Below are 25,883 nucleotides of genomic sequence, written 5' to 3' on the forward strand. Positions count from 1 at the left end.
CTCAGGTCACAGGAGTTGACGTTTACCAGTTTCTCCACCATGTTGGCAATGTCCTTTTGCTTACTGTGAAACTGTGGCAGAGGGCTTAGATCAATGACACATTACCAGGGCTAAGTTAATGTGGAGTTTGCATTGTGTCCTAGAAACAACTGAGTGTTGTTTTGATAATTTAATTTCAGTAAAAACACAGACTGGCAGGGGAAAAAAAAAAAGAAAAGCACACACAAATCTGGTAATATTTCATGATGGTTCATCTACTGTTAGTATTTTACAAGAGTGCACACCTTATGGGAGCCTAAGAAGTTCAGAATGGAGGCAAAGAATAATTTCAAGTCGAAAAAAATCTGCCGTGCTGCATGTAGTTTTCTATTAGTTTCCTGAAACAGGAAAGAGCAAAATAGGAGTAGTGAGGTTAGCCTAAAAATGGGATTTGATGATACTGCCATAAGCTTATGAAAAGACACTAGCTGCCAGCAAATTTTAGAAAACACCAGGAAGAGTTGTAGATAGTAAGTACAGTAGATACATGACAGCAAATATCATCGTGTCTCAGGGCATTAATGCCATCATGTCTTTGCATTACCCTCACAGTCCTGCCAAAGCCTAGAGCCTCTTCTTGCTGGTCTTTGTAGCTAAGCATTAAAACCCTGGAACTGCCACGTTAGAGCCAAGGCTCCATCGGGACTGCTTTCATGCTATTAACATGCCCCCAGACCAGCTTCTCAAGGGAGAAAGCCCTAAACAGCTAGCAGGTCGTCTGCTTGCAGGGGAAATTCTCCCTGACTCTTAACCAGTGAAGGTCCCCAAAATGTGAGAGTTTCCATCCAATTTAAAAATTTTTAATCCTTGCTATTATAGCTCTGAACACTATGATTAACTGCATGTACACAATCAGTTTTCAATCCTACTGGTCTGGTCAATCAGACAATCTGCATTTGTTATTTTATTCTGGTAGACATACCTCCCCACTCTCAAAGCTGTGTCTTACCTAACAAAACCAAAATCTGTGTTCTGTATAATTCAGTAGAAAAAAACATGCAGGTTTTGTCGTGTGAAGCTTACACATTTCAGTATTATGACTGCAGCCTGTAAGTCCAAATTGTGCACCGTAAGCAATCTGAAAAATGCCCAAGCTGTGTTTTCAGCGGCAGCTGTTGAAAAGAGGGAAACAGAACAATTGCTTTAAAGAGGCGTTGCTTCCTTTAATAATTTGTGCCACATAAAGAATACTTTTCACACCAGGTCATTCAAGAGAGATTTTGGTGGAATGTGATCATTCAGTTTATGCAGCAAAACCAAGCTACCACGATTTAATTCTGCTGCGTGCTCAATTTTTATATTGTATCCCCATTAGTTGTTAAAGCACAGCTCCTGCTAAGCTGAAAGCATGAAAGGGTCTCGGATCGCTTCTGAAAAGCTTGAAAATGTTTTATTCATGTATTTATAGCGCATACATTGGAGGGAGTACTGCTGGATTCAAAAGAAATTTGAATGGCCCTTCCTAGACGAGATTTTGTTAGATCAGGGTTGTGGTTGGGCTGGATTAAATTAACTATGTTTTTCTTCAGCTCCAGGTTGTTCATTACAGATGTTTTGATGAAGACTAAACAGGAGCAATTATGCATTCATGAGCAGGAAGCTGAGGGCTTCACTTGGAAAACCGAAGGCTGATAACCAACGCAAGGATCAAGTATCTTTCCCAAGGCTACCGCATAATGGTGGAAACAGCACGTCTTAGAGCACGTCTTGCAGACAGCCTCGTGCTCTTAGAGCTGCTGCAGATAAAAACGACAGATTTAAAGTACCCAGCTTCTCCATCCGTTGGGGCACGGTAGACCTGTACGGCGCGCAGAATGCAGCGTGGGCTATATAATGAAGGGCTTTGTGCTGCTGCGAGGCAGAGCCGACAGATCCCATTTCAAAGTTATCTGTAATGCAAAAACAAGAAATGTTTCCAATTGTATCTCTTACAATACAGACGCTGAATGACAATGTCTGCCACCTAGGTCATTTTAGTCATATACGGGCAAATCACATCCCTGTGAAGCCTGAATGCACACCAAATGCAAATCGCTCTGAAATACCTCTAATACACGTGTGTTTATATACGTCCTCACTTGCAGATAGAAGGTGTCACTGAGAGCTGTGCTGTGGAGCCTGATGTAACCTGAGTGCAGGGAAACGCTGACTTGGGCAGATGCATGACAAGGGCCAGGCCCTGCAAGTGTTGGTTCCCAGGAGGCCTCCCACAGCCCAAGAGGCTGCCTCAGAGCTGCTCTCCAGAGAAACCACTCCGTGCTAATGAAATTAGTGTGCTCCTACCTCGAGCTGGCTTGAGAACATTTGCATTGCATGGGCAAATCCTAAGCATCTGAGGACTTAGGCTAAAAGCTGGGGATAGTTTGGCAAAATAGTGCTGCGTTCATCTGAAAAGTCTTTTACTGAGACGTTAATAACATCACATCTCCACATGGACAGAGGGGGGCTATCCTTAGCACAGTACCACAGCCCCACGCACCCTGCCTTTGCACACGTGTAGAAAGGCTCAGGGCACGCCATTTCATCTTGCTGCAAACAAAGAGGCCGCTAGCAGAAGCTTATAGGTTGTTATGAACAGTGCTGTACGTGGCCTGGGATACTTCACCACCTGGAGATTTTCACTGCATGAAAGATGCTCAAAGCCCCTGCATTTTTCTGAAACAGATGAAAACTGATTTGAAAAAAAAACAAAAAGTAAAGAATATGATTTTGTGAAGGAATGAACAGTAGGCTGCACACAAATTTTGAGTGCTCGTTGTGGGTTATTTCGTTCAAACAATAATGCTATACTTTATTCAGGACATATGTGGCTAGCACATTTACAATGAAAGCAGTGCCATGCATCAAACAGAAGAATCGTTTCAGTCATTGCAATATACATTATCCAGACACGTTCCAGCTGGGCAGATTTGTGAAAGTGAGAGGCATAGGTAAGAGCTGGTTCCACTTATTAGAGGTGTCATTTTAAAAAATGGGATAGTCATGAAGTAGGGAGGCTATATTCTCCTCCCTTGCCTCCTGCCTTCCTCTTCCATTAAATAAATCCATCAAGTTCTCTTTCTCCATGTGGATTTCTTCCTCAGTGATTCCATTGTTCTGCGATGGAATGGAACGGAACAAAGGTGACCCGATCATTTTTCTAAATCAGTCAACTGGTCTGGTGAAAACTCGAGCGAGTTTAAATATGCCTAAATGCTATTAAAAACCAATCTGTCCCTATTTCTTTTTTTCTTTTTCAAAAAAAATAAAAACACACCACCAATTAAGCCAACCATCCTGGTTCATTTAAATATTTAGCAAACGCTGAACTCCAGGCACGTTCCTCTGTTTCATTCATTTTACTGATACATCATAGAATGAAGGCCTATCATCTCAGGCTTTGTCCTCAGTCTTTGAATATTTGTGTTTTCAAATTTGTTTTGCCAAAAAGATACAGAGCCAGGTAGCAGTTGCTATAACATTTTATCTTCATGCTTCCTTCTAGAAGCATTGAGAGGGAACCTAAATAGGGGAACAATGCACTCCGATAGTCCCCGCAGATTCCAAGATATGCTCAAACAGCAAGCTTTGATAAACCCCTTCTGCTTCTTGGGTTTGTTCAGCCTACTGGAAAAGTAAAGGAACACAATCAAAGGGCTGCCGCTCTGCCTTCCCTCCTGAGCCTCGGGAGGCCTCTCTGGGGGCCTCTTTCCCACTGAAAAAAAATGCGGATTGTTGTGCAGCTTGCCTAAGTAGCTGGGCATTTTTAAGTGCACTGCTCCACATCTAGGGAGTAAAGATGATCATGCAGAACAGAGGGTTATTAGAAAGGAGCATAACTGAAAAAAACACCCACAACTCTGGAATATCATGAGCTGTAAATACCTGTATTTTGAGTTCCGATCCAGTTTATTTTTTGCTCTTCAGTGAAATAGCGCACATATTACTGCTTCTTCTAGCCTCTGTCCTTCATTAAGCATGGTGAAACTTGTATTATTAGAATATTCCTATTATATTCATGTAGTGTGTGGGAGTCAGAAACCTCAAGCAGTTAATTCACGGGCTCGATAACCACAAGCTGAAAAACAGCTTTAGCTGTTATAAGGGAAATAACTCACTGCCACAACAAGAAACAAAGGAAAACTCTGTTTAAGCACTGTTCGCCTAAAATGAAAGCACACTACTTTGAAAGGGAAGAGGCTGGAATGAATACAGAAAAGCTACTCATTATTAGAAATATTAACAAAATCTCACTCACTGATTTCAGAGTAGAATCCAGGCTTGTAAAATCACTAAACCTTAGAGAGAGAAATAAAACTAACACACGTCAGTGTTTCTAGACCTTGAGGTTTTTAATCACATACACTGTCTTGCTTAACAGCTCATTCACTTAACACAGGCAAGTTACAAGTTCTTGCAGGCGTGTCTGGAAGTGCACCTAGAATGCATTGCCTGTCCACTGTTTTATTTACAGGTTTTTTCCCCCCCAAAATGAAAATCAGTAGCTAATAAATCAAAGCATAGTTACACAAACACAAAAATACAATCATTAACATTTTACTCAATACAAATGATAAGCATAAGGAAATGCCATGTATACTCACTGACAGGAATTTGTGTTAGTTTGCTATTAATATCTGATAACCTGGATTGGTGGTAATGTAACTGGAAGATGTGGGTTTAAAAAAATTGGGAGCCACTTTTGTTCGACATGATCTTATATTGAGATAGATATCTATATACAGAGTGATATGATCATATATGCTCCTGTTATATCAACTTTTTTCCTTATCAGGTGTTATTAAGGTAGTTGAACTTCCTTAACAAAGCTTACTTTGATCAACTACCACATGCTATTATCTAAAGGGTTGAATGATACAGAAACAATCTGTGCAAGTGTAGCAATTTTGATTCAGAAAGTTTTTAAAAAGTATTTACAAAGGTCATTTTTAAATTGATTAAGTTAAGACTCCAGTCTTCAGATTCCAAACACCTAATCATTTAATGTCTTGTTTTTTGGCGTTTTTCCTCTCCTCTCCCCGTTCCTTCTCCCCACCACAAATATTAGCCCATGTTTAAAGTAAACCATCACAATGAAAACTCTTCAAAACAAACAGTAAGTTATTTACTTTGTGCCAAAAAAAAAAAAGCAGCACTAAAACATTACTTAAGAGGTTCTATAAATCCTTCATAATTAAGGAAAGTTCCAGGAGCAAAAAGGACTTGCACAACTTGTAGAACTGGGAGGAAAAATAGGGGAAAGAGGAGATTGTTATCCCTTGACTTTTTTTTTTGTCTGAACTTTATTTACAAAAAGCTCCTGGTACTTTTCCCAATGTTTCCACACCTCATTACTCTGGCACATAGGGTTTAATATATGAACAATTTAAATAAAGTGTCAAAACCAAATCCCCATGGTAAATAACTCAACTCTTAGGAAAACTGATTTTCAACATTTCAAAACTAGTCCTGCCTGACTAGCCACTTGGTTAGAACTCAAGAATTAAATAAAAATAAGGATTCTTGCAAAATTTGGTGTTCTGTTTTAGCCTCATAGCAATTTCATACAAATTAAATCTAGAAGAAACCCTTCTCACTGTTACTTTGTGTCTTTTGCATACCTTCTTACTACCCATTGATTATAACTATACAGGCTGCGAAAGGAACAGAACCATTTGAGCTTTTCTGTGTTTTCTAGCGTTTCTATGAGCTACTGACTTTAATGAACTTAAAAGGAAGATAAAATCTCTTCAAGTTGTCATTCTAAGTGGTAGATAAAGTCTCTAGCCTTCTGCCTTGAAGTGTTATCATCCAACACTATTACAAGGACACTGCATTTCTTCTCAGCTTTAAGTCGGGAGTTGTCAATACTGTCTTTTTGCTTCCATCTTGTACTTCGAATTCAAACTCATTTGGTGAGAGCGCTTTTTTTTTTTAACCTCCGTGCTGAAGTTGGTCACATCCTTTTCATATTGGGTCAGCTCTGGAAAGTGAGAGCAGCAGGTGATTCTCTAGGTCAGACTGGTACTAATTACAGTATGGAGTGGAACCAAGCCGGTTTGATGCAGAGTTTGGACTGATTCATTTTCATGCTGGGTCGAAGATCTAGCCATCTCAGATGGTTCAGGAAACTGAGTGGGGAGTGGTAGCCATTTCCCTGCCAGAGTCTCTTAACAGCAAAAATACAGAAGAGAAACTGAGAGAATGAAAAGGAGGCTTGTGGCAGAGTGAAGGCAATTTCCATGTCCATGAGGGGTGGTACTGTTCAGTGAATTTATGACAGCTGACAAAGTGGAAGCTGCTGAAGAATTGTTTGAAGGTGTTGGACTTGTTCCATTGGGATTGCAGTAGATCTAGAATGTGGGTAGAAAAAGTTAAATAGAAGTGTTGTTTGTTTTTTTTTAATCAAAAGACATAAATTAGTAGTAATTAACATGTAGCACCACACAGTCATAGTACTCATATAATACACACAGTTGCTCATGCCTCTTGTTGTACAGAGAAGGATAAAGTTAATAAGTCCTGTTTCTTGAATTCAAAAGAAATAAGTCCAATATTTTTCTAAGTGTTTTTTGTTATAGAGCTATAGTTTTACCAAAACCCTGCAACAAAACAGAATAGAGAAGTAGGTTTCTAAAAACCTCATCCAAAAAAAATATCTATGAAGTGTAGAGCAATTCTTTTGATAAAAAAGACTTCCAGATAACTGCATGAATCCATTGTCTTAGCAGATTGAGCCACAAACAGAAATATGAGCAAACAACATAGAATCTATTGATTTTATTTCTGTAACTGCTTTGGGTATTCCTTTCAAGCAACAGTGGGGCTTGTGTAAATGGACTTCTCTTTTCAGCCTCACACCTTTCTGATCTTGCTATGGTAGCACTGAACTGCAGAACTTAAAACAATGGAATTATCCTGATTAAATCACAACCTATTGGCATGCTAGAGCAGACATAAGAAATGCAGTGGAAAGTCTGTATAACATTAATAAATGAAGATTTTGACAGAAAGCAAGGTAAAAAAAAGTCTCCTTCCACCACCAACCACTCCCCCGGCCCCGAATTATAGACATAGAACATAAAAATTTTGCACTTTAACTTCAGCATCGAGCTATGTCCTACACATGTACAGGACAACTATCAAAGTTAAATTAATGTGTTCTTCTCTTCTAGTGAAGAATGTGTGATATACAAGGATGAAAAGCAAGGACAAGAATAACGTATCTGCTCCTAAAAAAAGTACAGTTTGGCAAACTTGGCTTCAGTTCTGTGGCAGGAAACTTGCATTATACCAGAGCTTTCTGGTACACAATGGTATAGTTAGCTAAAGTAAAACGTTTTTTAAAAGAGCACCTACTTTAATAAATTCTCCCTATAAAAGGTCTTTGTCATATTTCCAGTGCTACTGCAAAGGTTAACTACCCTTAACAGAAATATATGTATAATAGCTCGGTGCTGAAGCCATTAAATCAATGCTAAATTTATTTGAAACTTGTATGACTATATCCTTTGAGCATTTTCTACCGAACAAAAGAAAATCACAGAAAAATATCATGACCGTATACAGCTTCTAGTAGTTAGGATTTTGGGCAACCAGGAACATGCTGGAAGCAATTCAGGACTGCAAGATTTTAAAATAAATAAATAAAAATTAAAAAAAAAATCACTGTGTGGAAGTTTCTGTTGAAAGCAGTCAAAGTGATAAATACTGAATTGCAGAGATACCTCCTAATCAGTTTGCGGGATTTAAGTCCCAACCTACTCCGGATTTTTTCTGTCTTCACACAATACCCAGCACACTTCAGTTATATTATTTTAAAGTTATCTTTGTTTTGAACACAAAGCCTAGATTCCTGGTGGGTGCATGCATGCCTACAGAAGAGAGGGGTTCCACAATATCATGGTATAAGGGACCTCAGACAAACCTCCTTGCAGTGCCCATTACAGATATCAGTACCCATAAGGTACGATCCTGCTCTACAGAGGACAATGGAAAAGGGAAGAAGTTCTTCCTTACAAAGAAAGGGGTTAAAAATATTTAAAACAGCCTCCAGAAAGCTCTTTGTTGCCAGTTTTCCTAGCGCCGTCTTACCGACCCTTCCCAAAAGGAGGTCTATAGAGCTCATCGCTTCAGTGTCTGGGAGCAGTTCGGCTGAACCGCTGGCAGGCAGGCACAACAATACTGCGTTATCTGTGCACCGAGGCTAAGACCTGGCCAGCAGGGTAGCAGCAGCAGGAGGCTGATGCCGCTCCCCCTCGGCAAGCCCCCCACTCCTGCCATGCCCTGAGCACCAGGACCTCACCCAAAGCCTCAGATGCTTAAGGTGGGGGCTCGGAGCAGGGTGTCGCTGCCCCTCAGCTCGTTTCTTCTTGAAATTAACTCAGCTTTAGAGGGCTCCACCGCCGCCCCCTGAGCCCTCTCCCGCCCCGCTGCCGCCACCCAGGGCGGCGAGATGGCGGCCGCCGCTCCCTCAGGAGCCCCCCGACCCTGAGGGGACACAGCGGCTGCGGGGCACCGGGGAGCTGAGGAGGGCTCGGACGGGCTGAGGAGGGCTCACTCGCTCCCGTCCCACCGCCGGGGCTCACCTGCGTGGGTAGAAGGAGCGCCAGGAGCAGGAGCCCCAAGCCGAGCCGCACCGCCAGGGCCGTCCCCATGCCCGTCACTGCTGTCCCGCTGCTGCCGTCCCCACCACCGCTTCTCCCGCCGCTGTGGCTGCGAGCGACACGACTGCGCCGCTCAGCCGCGCCCGGCCTTTTTATGGCCGCCGTGACGCCTCGCCGCCGCCTTCCCCCTCCTCCACACACCTCCGCCCCCGCCCTCAGCGCCTCCCGGCCCGGCCCGGCACGGCTCGGCACGGCCTGCCCGCGCCCCCCGCCGACCGCCGCTGCCTCCCCCCGGGCTCCTGAGGGGGCCCGCCGGGCTGCCCCCGGCTTCGTGGTGGAGGGTGTGAGGCACGGCGTGGCAGTGCGAGTACTCCGAGATAAATTCTTACGTTTGTGGAAACATCAAGCTTTTTATTAAAAAAAATCATAAAATGGTGGGTGAGGGGGGGTACAGGTAAAGAAAGCTGTGCTGCCAGATGGTAGCAGCAGGGCCGAGGAGGCGCGGTCCTGCCTTTCGTCTGCATCTTGCTGAGAGCGCCTTACCACAGGCACAGTGCTCCGGCTTCAGACCACAGGTTGCAGTTTCAGGCGCTCTCTGGATCTAAATATTTTATTATTATCATTATTTCTTAAAGAGCAGAAAACCCGTGCAACAAGTGGAACAGAAGGTTCTCCCAGTTGTAGCCGGTGCTACAGGTTCGAGCTTCTGGCACAGTCGGTGTCGTGGCTGTGTTGTATATCCTCCCCTCCCTGTATATCCTCCCTCAGCTCACCGAAGATAGTCTGCCTCACCAAATAATCAGTCAGGTGTCTTGGTGTACAGACAAATCAGCAAAATGGTCTGTGTCCACTTTACAAGGTACAAAAGGGACACTGACGTGACGGTTTCGTTGTGGAAGATGCTCAGTTGTCTTTAGTTCAAGCTAATCAATAGGTTTTAAAATGTGTTCGTGTTTATCCCAGAACAAACTGAAAAGATCCGTATGTTAAGCATTACACTTTTTACATGAGTCCTGGGGACTCATTTGCTGTCCCCAGGGCCAGGACTGCTTTCCATGAGCTTCTTCAGGCATTACTAGAACTTGGTCTTGAGGCACTGGAAACACAGATGGTTGTGCTGCAGGACCAGATGCTGGGACTTGTGTTAGGCAAAAATATATAATTCTAAAGCCAGTCCCACACTAATTGTTTTAGAACACCTAACAAAGATATAGCCACTTGATTTTCTAGGAATAATGGCGTTTTGCAAGCTGTACCACCCAAGATGCAATCCTTAATCTATACCAAGATGAAAGATCTTCAGAGAGTTAGTTACACAATGCCCAAAGCACTCCTGGAGTAATGTTTCCCTGGTTTCAGTGCTTGTTTGCGTTTTAAATCCCTGAACACAGTCAGAGTCAAGTTCCTAACTGTTAGAGGCATATTCTATACATATACTCTGAGAGGAGTCATCAAACTGAGGATTTTCTGTTTCTGAATATGTGCTGGTTGTCTGCTTTAAGCTGGTTATTGTGGAAGCTGGGTTTTCGTGATTGTAGAGAGATAATAGAAAAAAAAAGGGAACTGCGATCAACTTAAAATAAAAGAAAGATGACAATGCTGAGAACATTCTTGTTACCACTTTTCCTTGCAAACAGTTTGCTTTAGTTGTCACAGTTAAAATGAAACCACAAATGGGAGAGAAGGTCACCTTTTCGCCCTGCGGACATGGATACCACCACAAAAGGTGAAATTCCCTGTGGGAGAAGTCACATGAATCACAGCAATAAGTGAGGGCTTAGACTATTCTATCACCAGATCCCTGTTCTGCCACTGGAGGAGCTGCCAAAGGAATGCAACCCTGCTGGGGCTCTCCGATATTCTTCTCCACAATGAAGAATATTCTTGTGTGAAGTGGACAGAGACAGTTTCCATTATAACCTCTCCCACCTTGTATGGGATGAAAGGCAGAATTGCATGATCCCTTTGGGACCATAGCTGGCTGTTCAGGTTACAGCAGCAGCTGAGACACTTTAAAATCAAAGCTGGGACGCATGGGAATGATGGAATAACACCCAGACGGCCTTTCCCATTCTCTCTACCTGGTGCACCTTGCCTGAGGTCTGGAACTATGTCTGTAAAAAGTGAAGCCGGTGCAAGGTTCTTGTAAGGTGATGTGAACCTATACAACATTATATCACTGCTAATTACTATTATATAGTATATCACACTTCTGCCATTTTAACAAACTACACTAAAAATAGGGATATCTTCTTGCTAAGAATATTATAAAGCCTTTTCCTTTAATAGTCTTTTAAATAAAGAAAAATGCAGATGCTTTAAAATATTTGGAAGAAGTGATAAATTGCTAAAATAATGTAACTAAGTAAAGGTTATGTTCTGAGGCCAAAAACCACACCTTTCTGGTATATTCCTGAAATATTAATGCAAATAAGGAAATACATTAGCAGCAAGGAAGAAGCATTAAAATATTTAAGTGCAAGATTTGCATTGAAACTTTTGTCATTGGGAATAATGTCTGCATTCCGTTATGTTTCTACAACCAACTCCCCCCACTCAGTAAAGCTGCAATATCCGTGATTTCTCCTGAACACATAAATCCTAAAATGATCTAGGATTCACCTAATCACACCTAATTCCAAAATCTTTACTTTTTTTTTTTTTCATCTGAAGTCTCTAATGAATTCTGTTAGAGATATATCTGAGCAAGACACTAGGACCCAACATATAAATATTTCTACAGAGGCAAGAAATACTGTAATTGAGTTTAGAACTGCAAAAAGTGAAGCACTGCTATCTGGTGGCCAATAGGCACTTCTGATTTTTTTATTTTTTTTTCCCCCGCAGGAAAGAAAATATACTCTCTCAGAACAATCACACGCCCTTTGATAGCTGTGTGTTTTCATGATGCTGACATATGTTGTTAAATACCATTGTTAAATCTCTCATTGTTCTGCTTCCTTTGTTTTTCTAGGTTGGAACAGCACTCAGCATCTCTCCCAGTTAAATACAGAATATATGATGAGAAAGCTTAACAAAGAGAAGGGCTAAAGTTACTTCAATCTTTTGGGTTAAATGTAAGTTAATTTGTATATCTCAATGATGAGTTTTAAGTAGATTTAACTTTGCAAAAGACAATTCACAATCTAGTGAACAGAAGCAAAACTTGTGCTGTTTTGTATAATACATTAGCAAACAGGATTGGCTGAAATGACAGGCAGAAAAAAAATAGTCATCTATAAAAGGAAGCACAGAAGTAGTCTCTGAGACTAGTAATGTAAAAGTACTAAAAAAGTAATGTAAAAGTACTAGAAAGCAATGTAGTTAAATTTGGACAAGCTTTAGTTAAATAGGTGTAGTCAGAGCACTGAGTGGAGTTCATGAGAACTAAATTTGACTTAACCATTAATTTACTCTTGCCTTTATCTGCCAGTCTCAATTCATTTAAACTTAAATATTTTAGGAGCTTCAATTGCCAATGAGAATCACTGGATCTTGTGCTCCCAACCAGCTCTTCACTTTCCTTGGCTGTGTATAGACTGAAACTTTCTACACACTGTGGCACATCCCAGGGTCTTCATCCATTTTAAGATCATTCTAGGGTGCACTACAGCTCTCAGTACTCACTCAACTATATTATGAGCTATTTTAGTTAATCCCCGACTGTGAGCATGTTATGCATTTATGTGTTAGGTTCTGATCTTTTTACAAAGGAGATCTTTGAACAGGGAAATCCAGCTTGCCAGTGTGCGCTGTCTAGCCTACATATGCTGATCTATGCTGACATCCTCTGGCGATAAGTTTCTTTGATGTCCATTTTTGCCATAAGGATTTTGCCTTGAGAAACTCACAGGTCCATATTTTCTAATCTATACAAACACTGTCTTTTCATAAGCTCAGCTGGTCCTTCTTTTGCTGCTTGTTAGTGGGAAGGACTCACCTTCTGGGAGCATCAGGGCTCCAGCCACATAATCAAAACTTCGCAGCTGCTTTGAAGCATCCTTTGTTACAGTTGCACCTTTCTTACAATTGCACCTTCACTGGCATTGCAGAACAAGACTGAAATACTGATGGGAGCTGGCTGGCTGAAACTCATTTTAGACATCTGGACAATGCAGTTTGGCATAAATCTTGGCTAAGCACTAGGAACATATTTTCAGGATTATATTCCCTCTTCCAGTGGAGAATTTATATTCATTTTTTGTTAGTAGAGCTTTTAATGGAAGGCAGGGTTGGTGGAGTTGTAAATCTCCACTTGGTATTAAATGATGATTGGATTCAGCTATACGTGTCTTCAGACATGAACCTTGTTGCCATGATTCAGACCATCACTATACCAGGATTCCAGCATGGTTTCTGTCGTATGTCAACCTGAGGCAAAAAGCATAAGGCTGCTTAATTAGAGGTAAGTAGTTATGAAGGTAAGCAAAACAATGATTTACAGCCCTGGAATCATACGACTGAAAGTCTGACCAGAAGTGACATGGTGATTCTGGAAATGTTCTCAACAAGAAATGCTGAGGATAAGAATTGCTGTCTGTCCTGGTTTTGGCTGGGATATTCTCGTGAATATAGCAATGGGTCGTTTGATTTCCCAGTCAACTTCAAGGGATGGTGTCAGCTTGCATGGTATAGTGTGGCTTCAGATCTGTTCAAAAGCACACCTTTCTCTCTAAGTCAAATAAACTCTTGGGTGACATCAATACAAACAAATTAAAAATAACAGAGCCTGTTCTTTGGCCTTCAGGCCAACTGGCATGTCTAGCCACATCCATATTATTACACTCTCTTAGCCTCCAGAAAAGGGTGGCTGGATCTAAACTGCCTGTTGGAAGGCAGCTGTCCCTGGCCTGGGCCAACCCCTGAATCATGCTCAGGAATTATTTGGTATCATGTTACTAGATAATGGGACAAAACCAAACCAGGGCTTTCCTTTAGCTCATGAGGCTTAATGTCAGATTAGAAGTCTATAGACATGAAGACATACAAAGGATCAAGAGTCATTTTCTCCATCTTCTGATCGGAGGCAAGTTTAAACATAGTTCTCAGAAAACTTCAGTGAAGGGTATTCCACAGTCCATAGGTCCCCTGTTTCTTTGTTAAACTATCTGTACAGAAAATGTCCCTTAATAGATAGTTGTCCTTGTTGCAAATTTAAAGTAACAATCTGCTATGTCACCATGGTAAAGCACACAGACAGTAATGATGGTCAAATTTATAACAAACTGTTTTAGCAATTGAAAACCTATCAACCACCTTGCATTGCAAGGAGGAAGGAAGGAAGGCTCACCTTAGAGCAACCATCTTCATCAAGTGGGTCTCCCTGGAAACCCTTGATAGATGGTGAAGAGAAGCGATGTAATTTATCTTGTTCCAACACAGACATTTGAAACAGATTAATCACATCCTGGAGGTGCCTACATCACTCTCAAAACTGACAAGATGGTTAGTTCAGACATTTGTCACTGAGTTTTTTCCTTATTTTGAGGAACAGGTCCAGTTTCTTCACCCTTTTTTTTAACAGAATTTCTAAACCTCATGCATTTTTGTTGCTTTCCTTTGCACTCTCAAGTCCATCAGGTACAGAGAAGGTTCGAGCCCTTTATTTTAGAATGCACACACACAAATATGATTCAAAGATGCATAAATGAACAAGATCTAGAAGCTACTCCTCCCGTTTCATCTTAGAAATAGGGACCAGTTGGGATTTGAAATGATGGACTGCTGAATCCTGAATCACTGTTAAGAATTCAGGTATCCCCCTTTTATATGAAGAACTTCTCACCACATGGTATCTTTAGGCAAGGTGCTGAGAAGGATTGGTGGCTTATCAGTGAGAACATCCAGAGTTTAAACAGCAAGCGTTGCAAGGACACACATTCATAAAAGATAGATCATCTCAGATTTTCCTACTATGTGATTTACACAGTCTTTTATACCTCTGGACCTGGACACTGTGAAAGGACAAGATGTCCTCGACTCCAAATGATATGATTATTCTGACATTCCATCCATCCCTATTGCACCTTTATTTATATTATTTGGTTTTTTATATATCAAAAGTGTATTACAGCCTGCAGGTACATTTCTATTTCCTGATGCAATACTGTTTACAAATGCTAATCAAAATAATGTTGTTCCTGAGTCACAATGGAAGCTGAAGTACTTTGAACATCCTTTTTTCTGCTTTTAAAAGCAAACCCAACACAAAACATAGAAAGAAAGAAAGAAAGAAAGAAAGAAAGAAAGAAAGAAAGAAAGAAAGAGAGAAAGAGAGAAAGAAGAGAGAATAATAAATCTTCAATTGTACACAGATGGAGGAACAATCTAAAATCCCTCATTGGAAATTAATTATGTTAGACTCGTACATGCATATATCTCAAATTAGTTGCTATTAATTAGAAAAGAGAACATTATATTCTAAGTAGCAGAGCCATTATTCTGAGGAGAGTACAGAGGAAACAGAAGTAAACAAATAATTCAAACTAATTAACATTTGCTCATAGAATATATAGTTGTTAAGGCTAATAAGTAAGTTTCAAATAACAAATGCTTAATTGATTAGTTTTTCTTTTTATTACATTTGCCACCCACTGTTAGTGGGAGCTAGGTAAATCCTAGAGCAGCAACAAAAGCCAGCAGGACCCGGACGTGTTCACTACAGAATGAATGAAACTCTGAAAACCAGTGCTAAAAAATAGTACATTAACTTATACTTCAAAACCAAAGACATTGTATTTTATATAATTAGCAAATGAAGAAGTGAGAGGGAAATAAAAAAGGAAAAAAAAAACGCAGATTTTATTGCAAAACTCTCACCAAACTGGGGAGATTTAATTAGCAGTGGAACTATGGAGCCTTTAACCTCTGGGTAGCTGGATTGAATACCAGGCTGACTGATGGAAGTTGCTATTTTCCTCTCATATACTTAACCACTGGTGTAACACTGATTTTCACTGTCGAGGAGAGTATTAATTTCTGGTTTAGGTTGGTCACTGGTCAGATTTATTAGGGTGCCCTCTATCAGCTTCTTTAGCAGTGGTCAGAGCAGTCTGCACTGCCTACCCCTATTTTCTTTCTGATTAAAGCTCAATGTGGTGTTGTAAAAGAGACAATTGTTTGGCTGACAAAAGCCAAATTAGTCAGGTAGTGAAAAGGATGAATAAAAAAAGGAAGGCTACTTTAGCAAATATAGCCATTTTAATCTCCACCACTTAAAAAATGTAAAATCCATCTATGATGTCCAAGTTGAGTTTTCAAGGAATAGGTAGGCTGCAAGGAAAGAGGGTCTGTGAGACCTTGTTCACCTCCAGAAAGGGATTCTGTGTGCAGGATGCCAAAGTGGCTGCGGAAAAAAGTGACAGAAATTTGTAATATCGTTGTTATTGGAAGAGATGAAGGGGTAACACAAAAGGTCAGAAAGAGGGCCATGTTTCAGTGTACAAGGGAGCTGAAGACATGAAAGGAATCCTAAAGAGAAGAAGGAAAGAAGAAAAAGAAGGAAAAGAAGGGAGGAAGGAAGGAAGGAAAGAAGGAAGGAAGGAAGGAAGGAAGGAAGGAAGGAAGGAAGGAAGGAAAAGAAAGAAAGAGAGAGAGAGAGAAAGAAGAAAGAAAGAAAAGAAAGAAAGAAAGAGAGAGAGAGAAAGAAAGTTCTATAGTAAAAATGGCACAGTTGATAATATGGGTAAAGGTGTGAGAAAGGGAAAACGGTTTAGAGCGTTGTACCAACTGGAAAGGGAGCAGTGGAAGGACCAGAAGAAGAATTTCTGCTGCATGCCAGATTAGTTTTCGGAGATGTGCTTTAGAGAAAGAGACGGTAAGGACACGAATTTTTATGCAAGCAACAAGCTAGAGGAATTGTCTCCAGACTATAGACTAAGAAAAGAGAGCATCTAAGCAGTTACAGAAGGTATGTAGTACTGGAAGAGGTGAATTAGCGGTCAGGGAGATTTAGCTCATTATTCAAATGAATACGGGCAAAGTTAAAGGTGGTGCTTACACAAGGACACTCTGTTTTCCTAGGCCATATGCATGCACAGAACTGTCCAGTCACCTCCTCACTGCACCTTGAAATAAGCAGCGTCCTTTAAAGGGTGTGTGGTTCCAGCAAAGTATTGCTGAAGATAAATCCACAGTGAGAAGTAATCTGGTGAGATGGGCATTGTATGGAGAGTTATAGCATTATAGATAATGGTGGAGTTAATAGCTACTAACAGGGCTAGAACAGTTATATGGTGGTCTTGATGTTATTTCGAGATGCAATGAGTATCAGCAGATCTACTGCTGTCACTTGACTGACCTTACAGAAAAATAAAGGCAACAAAAATCCCTAGGCAGTGGAGAAGGAGTTCTCGACTACAGATTCCAATACACCGGTCAAATGTTATTAAGAATTTTCTCTCTGAGCTATCAAAACAAGATGACCAAAATCCTTATGACTGAATGTCATAGAGTGTATATTGCAGTGTACAAAATGAAAACGATAAAGAAGAGAGGAACTCCATTGAAAAAATGAAGCAATTGTATGAGAAAACCATGAAAATGTAATACATCTTGGTCTGACTAATTTCTCACTTGATCTTCAAAAGGTTACACAGATTACTATTAATCTGCCTGAGATGAATGATCACTGTTTCTTACCAAAGCTGAAATTTTCAATTGTATGTTGCTGAGGTGTCGTGTGATATTAATATATACATATATATATCTTAAAATCACTTGAAGGCAGTTTAAATAACATATTTGTCTGATATGTCTATGACTAGCATGTTTTTGAGAAAAACTTTCGAATGTGCAGCCTGAGCTTGTGAGCCTTTTACAGGGAGCTATTCACTGCCATCTAATGGTAAACTGGAAAATGAGATAAATTACACTACGGGCTTTACCCAGTCTGAACATTTTGGTTACAATTACAGTTTGATATAATGAAAGTAGGAATAATGAATATTACCTTCATTTTGGTCTTTTTGGTCAGTAAAAAATGCACTTAACGACCCAGGTTGGGTGTTGCCAAGATGCCACCTGACTGGAGTACAAATCTTAAATGAGGGCTTTCATGTCTCCTTGTACTCTGTGGCATGGAGAGAATTAGATGGCAAGGAGACCTGTGTGACATGTTCCTCTACGACCCAGGGCTGAATGAATCCTGACAAACCCCCTGGTAAAGCCGGGCATTGTGGCAGAGACAAAATATTAATATGATGTACCTTCTAACTAGAACAGCTAGAGCTGGACCATGTAGCTGGACTGGGAAATGAAGCAAGTGTGACAGAGGTGATGTCTGTGTTTGGAGTTGTGCAGTGAGGAGATAAATCAGATGCACGATGCCTGTTCATGACAGCCAAGTTACATTTTCTCTCTGAGTGCAGAGGGACCCGTTTGAGGGCAATGCAATTAACCTTCTGCAAACTCTAAGGCCTGCAGGAAAGGCTACTGAACAGTGAATTGATTGCTTTCTGTTTTTTAAAGGGACCATTATATCACGGTATCTGAAAAATACAAAAGACAGAAACACTTTAAGCAAGTTCTTTACATTGCCCTTCAGTATGAGGATGCAATGAAAATGTGTAAGGCCAGATTAGCCTAGAAAGGTTACTTTTAGTAAACAAAGATATCTTTACTCTTAGCAAAGTTAGAGCATGACTTTAATCTTATGTGAGGTAAATCACATTCTAAGAGCTCTGAAAAGAGTGGGTTGTATGAAAAAGTAGTTCTGTTTTGTTTTGTTTTTGCTTTTGTTTGTTTGTTTTTGTTTGTTCATTTGTTTTGTTTTGTTTTGTTTTCCACAGGGGAGCTAGCATTTTTGCTCAGGGACTCCCCAATGTTCAGAGACTCATTTTCTGTTCTGACTCATGCACCATTGTGAATACAAAAAGTGACTTTTATTAACTTTTTTTTTTCTTGATAAGGATGTATATATATTTTAAGACATATGGATGGAAAGTATGAAAAAGCTAGCAGCTATATTCCCAACTGAGATTGGTCAGAATCTCACTGAACTGGGCACTGGAATGTTCAAAATACAAAAAGACATAAAGATGTTTGCAGCTTCCTTTCCAGTGAGGTTTCCAAGGCGGGGAGACAGCTTTGCAAAGGAATTGCTCCATTATAACATATCCCTGACATAAAAACTTCTTATTCAAATGTTTTATGACAAAACTTATGCAGGTGTAAAATTAAGCAATCAATTATAATGCCCATGTTAATTGCACAGCTTCTGTGCAGCAGTAGCTCCACAGCCATATCACTTGCCATATTTGCTGGTAATTTGCCAAGGGAGGATTGCTCTGACAGGTGAGGTGAAGGGCATTTTAAAGTAGAAATTGAAAACTGAAGAGTTCTTCCATCTACCAAAATTACCCCAAACTTTGTATAGCACTTTACATCAGGGTAAGATGCTGCCAATTTGATGTGGTTGCACTTGTACCCATTTTGTATGGATATGGAGAACCTTCAAAATGCTGAGCAATCAACACATTGAGAAACACCAAGAGAGGTGTGAGTGGGGCACGGCAGAGAGAAACCTGGCAGAATACAGGAGGAGGGATGGACTTTGCCTCATTTCTGAGCTCTAAAGAGAAGGGGTTATGGATTACCACCACTAGAATCATAGTATCATTAAGGTTGGAAAAGACCTCCAAGATGATCTGGTCCAACCATCACCGTACCACCAACGTCACCCACTGAACCATGTCCCTAAGCACCAGGTCCAACCTTTCCTTGAACACCCCCAGGGACGGTGACTCCACCACCTCCCTGGGCAACCCATCCCAATGCCTGACTGCTCTTTCTGAGAAGAAATGTCTCCTCATTTCCAAACTGAACCTCCCCTGGTGCAACTTGAGGCCATTCCCTCCAGTCCTATTGCTAATTATCTGTGAGAAGAGGCCGACGCCCAGCTCCCCACACCTTCCTTTCAGGTAGTTGCAGAGAGCAATGAGGTCTCCCTGAGCCTCCTCTTCTCCAGACCAAACAACCCCAGTGCCCTCAGCCGCTCCTCACAGGACTTGATGTGGAGTGGAAGAGGGAGATGAATAGTGAAGGAAAAAGGGTGAAACCCGGGATACAGTGTGACTGGCATTAGATTGTCATCGTGCCCAAGCCTTTTAAATGAATCGTTGGACTTTAGCATCTGCAGAAAGCGTTTCCCTAGCGAGGGATTTCCATCTCCCCCGTTTGCTGGTTTGGAGCCGGAGCTGAAACCACCCGCTGCCCCTCGGCACCGAGCCCCACGTGCCTTGCTCCGGCGGTAGCGAAGAGCGGTGCGGGGAGGGCCAGCCGGGGGAGCGAGCCCAGCATCTTCGGTTTGACACAGAGCAGCTCAGGGCAGGAGGAGTCTCGGACCCGGACCATTTCCTTCTCCTCCTCCTCCTCCTCCCTCCGCAGCCGGGCCCGGCAGGGGGCGCCGGGCGGGGGCTGAGGCCGGGCCTGCGGCCTGCCAGCGGCGGCGCGGGGACGGCGGCGGCGGGCCCGGGCCTGAGGCGCCGCGGGGAGCCAGGTAACGGCGCCCGGTGCGCCCCGGCCTCCCGGGGAGGGCTCCGGGAGGGAGCGGGGCCACGGGGCCGGGGCCCCGGCAGCGGGGGAGCCGCGGGCTGGAAGGAGCCCGGCAGCGGGGCCGCGGCCCTTCACGCCCGCGGGGGGCCCTCGGAGCCGCCCCGCTGCCGCCCGGGGTGCCGGGGGGAGCCGGCAGCCGTGTTTCGGGGCGCTTCGGCAGCTCGCGGTAGCCGCTGGCCGGCAGGGAGGAGGTTCAGGTCTGAAAATAAGCAGTAATAAGTGTTCGCGTGGTCACACAGCCCCGCCGGGAATCTGGCCCCGCGCTGAGGAGAGGGGTGGGTCTTCCGCGAGGACTGCACCCACCTAAATTTTCAGCTGTGTCTCGTATAGCTTATAATAGCATATAAAAAGAAGAGAAAAGGCACGGGGTTGTGGTCATGTTTCTGTGGCTGATAATCAAGGCCTTTTCCCTCCCGTAGCTGAAGGCACAGAGCGAGAAACTCCCTCAGGTTTTGGCTGCGTTCCCTTGGGCGAAGGGAAGACAAAACTCCGGTCTGGTGAAGCAAACAGGTGTCTGTCTGCACACACACGTAACGCCGTAATAAAAGCAATTTCACAGCCGGCCAGGAAGGACTGCAGACCAGTTGCTAAGAACCTGGGGGTTTGTGGGCGTTTCTGCCTGCTTACACCCGTTAGAGATGGTCCCAAAAAAGGAGCAGCTGCCGATGAGCGTGTTGTTTCTGGCCTGAGTCCCGTTGCAGTTTATAGAGCAGCGTTGTTTCTCCTAACTCCACAGCGGTGCTGGTTCCCCCTTAGGGGAATATGACGAGCACTTTGCAGCACCCTGCCGCCCAGGAGTGCTCTGCTCTGAGCAGAGGCTGAAGTTCAGAAACTTTCGACTCCTCTGGCTTTATCTGCAGCATTGAACGAGCCGCTTGTATCGAGAATGAGTCATTCATTAAATAGTTAACTCTGTTTCTTTTACAAATTGGGTGTCAGGTGGAGGAAGGAAAATGCCACGAGTAAGTTTGGACAGTTAATATTAAACTACGGAAAAGAATTGAGATCAGAGTATTCCATTGGGGGTTTTAGTGTCATGTTTCCATCTGATGCTTTGGGCGTTTGTCATGGTGGGCTGGCAGTGTCTGAGAAAGGTCTCTATAGCATCGTGGTGCCTCTATAGCCACGTGCTTTTCGATGATGCATTGCTCAATAGGAAACTTGATAACCATCACTTCGTAGTAGCTGTTATGGTGTGCCTTGAGAAATCCTTCCAGTAGTCAAAGCACTGCTTGTTTTTACATAAGTGTTTATTTTATTTTAGGGTATGCTATGACTGGCTTCAGACTCCCCGTCACTGCTTTTAGAAAACTGAATGTCTGGTTTGGACTGTGGGAGAAATTCCCCTCTAATAAACTGTTTCCCTCCTGGAGAAAAAGCATATTCTGCAGCTGTCAAGCAAGCACAGTAGACTACAGAAGATATTTCAGCTTTTCCCCAGTAAAACGATGTGCATTAAGACTTTCTCCAGAGTATATCTCAGTACTTTCTCTGCGTAACAAAAGTAGCAAAAGTTCTAAAAGGAACAGACAAACTGTACAAGAAGAGGAGGAAGAAGAGGAAGATGAAGAAGAAAGTGATTTGGAGGATACATTTGAAAATGACCCCAATATAGTAAAAGATTATAAAGACCTTGAAAAAGTAGTGCAGTCTCTTCGATATGATGTGATCATGAAAGCTGGCCTAGATGTTGCAAGAAAGTAAGTATGGAAGAAAACCTGCTAATGAGAAAGATGTCATGTATTTAAACATTGAGTTTTGGTACCCCTTTTTTGCTGGGATAACTCAGTATTTTTTCAGTGTAGCTGTTTTGACTACCTAAAAACAGTTTTTGGATGTATGAGGTGTTCTTGTTTGTTTCAGGCATTTTCTATCACTTATCATTTACTTAAAATGAAGAAAATGCAAAATGGTGTGCTAAGTAATACAAAAAGATCCAATTTGAGAGCGAGGGAATAAAATAATATGCTTTTTAATGGTTGCCAAAATAGATGAGGATAAGTATAAACCTAATGTACCAAGTCAACCAGGTATATGTACACTATAAATAATATCACAAAGTATGATCTGATGCAACCTACAGAAGCCTTGTATTGCAATGTTGTTAGTAACTGAATATTATTATAATTTGATCACTTAAAATGATTAAACTGGCTGGTGTAGGACAGGGGACGTTATTTGTTGGATATTCAGCAGGCAGGTCTTTGTAAACAGCTTTTGATTGCTTGCGCCTGTGGCACAGAGCACCTATAGTCTACTATTTCATTTAATATCTATGGAAGACTTCTTTACCTCCAGCTCAAGTCTGTCCTGTCCTAAAATAAGCGTATCCCTTACGTGCAAATTAGAGTTGTGGAAATAAGCCTCGCATGTGAACGGTTTTCTAGTGTATCTGCAAAGAAACGATTGCATTTGTTCTGCTGCGTTACTGTAAATGCAATAAAACCTTGTTTTTCTTCAGTAAAGTAGAAGATGCATTCTACAATAATGAACTCAGGCTGAATGGAGAAAAACTATGGAAGAAAAGTAGAACTGTAAGACTTTTTAAATATTTTAATACAGTACAAGAGAATAACTAAGGCGTGACCTCTTCTTCTCCCTCCTTTTACTTGGGTCAGAAGAGGTAACCACTAAATTGCTCTGCAAATGTGAATGGCATTGCTAACACCACTTCCAGCTTTGTGTGTGTGTGTGTGACTGTGATTCCAGGGGTAAAACACTGTTCCCCGAGGCAGACAGGAGAGTTTTGGTATTAAAAAGTAAAAATTAGGGCTGAAAGTAAGGAGAAAGCCGGTGGCAGCAATGACAGAACTTTGCAAGTTGCGGAAGGAAGTGATGATACTTATGAGGTTGATGGAGTAGGAATGGTTAATGTGAGATATTGATGGAGCAGGCATATGATTAAAGAGAAAGTTTGATGATAGAAAGGAATTGAAACTGGGGTAGCCAAGGAGAGGTGGTTTTACCAGTAGCAGAGCACACAAGAACACATATAGAAGAGGTGAAAGGGTTGCAGGCCCAGCTGATCACGTTCTTTCACGCCAGAGCTCGCTCAAATGGTGACAAACATACCTCTATACACGTTTTATATGAGGGAGATCCTAGGTGGCAGTTACTGCGGTCGAAAGGCAACAAGAAGATAAGTTTTTAGTTCCTGATTCCCTAAAGTTAGGGCTAGTTTTTGAGAGGCATGCTGCTTTTGTGGCATTTGAAAGGAGCACAAACAATAGACCAACACTCTGTTCTTTACATCAGTTTAAGGTGTTTTAATGGAAGGAGGGAAGATTTTGCATTTTGCTGTTCCTGGTCGTTGATAGAAGAAGATTGGCAGGAAACATCATTCAGTAAAAATGAATTAAAAAATGCTACGTTACACCTTTTTCACAGAGTTGGGTGTCAGCCGTAAAACAGGAAAGGCAAAGCTTTTGGCAGAGAACATCATGAGAAGACAATTGCTTATTGCTAGGGCTTTCCTAGAAGGATCTACAGTGGGTCTAGTATAGCCTGTCTTCCTCCTCACCTATAAGAATAAGACTATTACGTGGAAAGAAAGGAACAAAATTAAAATTGCACGCAAAGAGAATGTTTATGATCACTCATGTTCTCTTTCTGTTTCCAGGTGAAAATTGGTGACACGCTGGATCTCTTAGTAGGTGAAGATAAGGAAACAGGAACCGTTGTAGTTATGCGAGTAGTCTTAAAAAAAGTATCTGACAAGACTGAAAGTGAAAAATACAAAGTAATTTTGAGGCGTTGGAAAAACTTAAAGGTGCCCAAACAGGATGTACTTAAGTAACAGGGAGTTGCATGTGGCAGCATGGGCTTTTTTGCAGAAAACCGTATCATTTGTTGTTAAATACAAATTTTGGTTAAACAAAATTATAGTGCCCTTTTTTAAGGGCTTGCGTTAGAATGTTATCTCCTTATGCTGTGTGCATCAATATTGCTGCAATAAAAACCTGTCACTTTTTGCTGTTAGTCTTGTTTCATTATATTGGAGAACAAAACACCCAGCCCTTTTATTTCCAGGCAGTTTCCTTACAGATATTATAAATAATGAATCAATAAAGACTAATTTGATCACTGTTTAATTGCTGTCTAGTTTTATTAATCAGGTTATATTAAAGCTGGTAGCACAACAAGCAGAACTGCTTTCTTAGCCGTGTCTCTAGAGTCATTAAATATTTTGGATTAAAAAAAATATGTAAAATTACTTCCTTTCTTAATTACTGGTTTGATCCTGGTTAACAATACCAACTCCCCTTGCTTCTGTACACTGCTGCTATACCAAGAATACAAAAATTATTTATTGCAGCTGCATTTTTTTAAACAGGAAACTTGACAGTGACAGAGAATTAATCAAGGCAGAGACGCGCTCTTGTGGAGAAGGCAGCTCAGTGAGGAGACACACGGAGTGCTCATTTTCACCATTCAAGTAACCATGCAGAGGAAAATGGAACCTCAGTTTCTGTCACATACTTACTTCAGCATGCACTTTAAAAAGTATTTATTAGTTAGGCGGCTGCAGACATCCGAGCAAAGGTAGACAATACTGTGATTAAAAGCTTATGTCTGTATTACTACAGGAAAATACTGTCTCTTATGGCAGGCATCTCGAGTAATCACCCACACTTGCAATGCTGAACATATGCTTCCTCCAACAGAAACAACTTATTTGATGAGTGGTGGTGCAGAATTTTTGTTCTGTTTATATGTGCTTCACATCCACACGCAGGCGTGTGTGTACAAGGCAGCTGGCCTGTAGGAGCAGGCAGCCACTGTTCTCCGGTCCACACTCTGCTCCCGACGTAACCCGAAGAACCCAGAGGGAAGGAGATAGCCTGGAACGGGCAGCAGCAGCAAACGCCCGGCCGCTTTTTGTTGGATGTTCCTGAAATTTAAATGTGCAGGCAAAAAAATCAAACATAATGCATTGGAATAGCAGGTACACGTGGTACACGCCAGTAAACGACTGGATTGTCGCTGCATAAAACGTCTGTGACATTGAGAGGAAGCAACGGTGCTCACCTTGCTAGGCGCACATGGGAACTGTCAGGTTCAACCACCAGCAGCAGGGCTGTGACAGTGTGAGCAGCTTGTGCCTGCCCATAGATAGCCTCAGATGTGGTGGCTGCAGATTGCATTATTTAAAATCATTTCTAGTTTCCTTCAGACAGAACTACAAATCCGTGCCGTTGTGGTGAGCTTTTTTATGAGTGTGTAGGTGTTTAAAGAGGCAGACAGGTGTCTGGTTAATGTTTCAAAGCCACAGTGACCTTTTAAAAGTTTGGTTCTTAGGAGGACATGATCCTGGAAAGCTTTCCTTGAGGGTTTTGGTGATCCTCAAACTGCAGAAGTGAAAGGAAGCAAGTCATTCAGCATTACAAGCATCCAGAGGTGAACATGGGAGGCTCTATATTCCCTGGGGGCATTTCTATCTCTGCTGTATTCATTTGTTGCAGCTTGCACCTAGCACTGTGGAAATACACAAGGTGCATCCTCTGTTCCCCAGTCCCACTTGCCATTGCTATTCTAAGTGGTTCCCATCATCTCCAGGGATGATGAGGGAAGTGAGTAGAAAGACTTGTTAAGAGTAACACATCAGGGAGCTCCAGCTGATGAAAGACATTTTTTTTCTACAGTGAGAACAATCAATCACTGGAACAACCTCCCCAGGGATGTGCTGGAGTCCCCATCACTGAAGGT

At 41.9% G+C, this 25,883-nt stretch overlaps 2 protein-coding genes across 2 annotated transcripts; one reads left to right on the forward strand and one right to left on the reverse strand.

Annotated features, from left to right (window-relative positions):
• Positions 1 to 4,088: 4,088 nt before the first annotated feature.
• CD24 (CD24 molecule) lies at positions 4,089 to 13,928 on the reverse strand. The gene is made up of 3 exons (XM_050709816.1): positions 13,915 to 13,928; positions 8,607 to 8,772; positions 4,089 to 6,371 (listed from the first exon to the last, which is right to left on the reverse strand). Exons 1-3 carry the CDS (start codon positions 13,926 to 13,928, stop codon positions 6,189 to 6,191), a joined length of 363 nt encoding a protein of 120 aa, XP_050565773.1. The 3' UTR covers positions 4,089 to 6,188.
• Positions 13,929 to 20,006: 6,078 nt separating this feature from the next.
• MTRES1 (mitochondrial transcription rescue factor 1) lies at positions 20,007 to 24,155 on the forward strand. Its single transcript, XM_035564844.2, has 4 exons — positions 20,007 to 20,121; positions 21,442 to 21,877; positions 22,639 to 22,711; positions 23,797 to 24,155. The coding sequence occupies exons 2-4, from the start codon at positions 21,450 to 21,452 to the stop codon at positions 23,971 to 23,973; spliced, it is 678 nt and encodes a 225-aa protein (XP_035420737.1). The 5' UTR covers positions 20,007 to 20,121; positions 21,442 to 21,449; the 3' UTR covers positions 23,974 to 24,155.
• The last annotated feature ends 1,728 nt before the right edge of the window (positions 24,156 to 25,883 follow it).

This window comes from Cygnus atratus, chromosome 3, assembly GCF_013377495.2.
Source record: "Cygnus atratus isolate AKBS03 ecotype Queensland, Australia chromosome 3, CAtr_DNAZoo_HiC_assembly, whole genome shotgun sequence".
NCBI lineage: Eukaryota > Metazoa > Chordata > Aves > Anseriformes > Anatidae > Cygnus > Cygnus atratus.

Coding starts and splice junctions, on each gene's coding strand:
- CD24 (XM_050709816.1), bottom strand. Junction 6,372..8,606: donor CGCTCCTTCTACCCACGCAG/GTGAGCCCCGGC, acceptor CCCACATTCTAG/ATCTACTGCAATCCCAATGG.
- MTRES1 (XM_035564844.2), top strand. CDS start 21,450: ATGACTGGCTTCAGACTCCCCGTCACTGCTTTTAGAAAACTGAATGTC. Junction 21,878..22,638: donor GGCCTAGATGTTGCAAGAAA/GTAAGTATGGAA, acceptor GTTTTTCTTCAG/TAAAGTAGAAGATGCATTCT. Junction 22,712..23,796: donor TATGGAAGAAAAGTAGAACT/GTAAGACTTTTT, acceptor TTCTGTTTCCAG/GTGAAAATTGGTGACACGCT.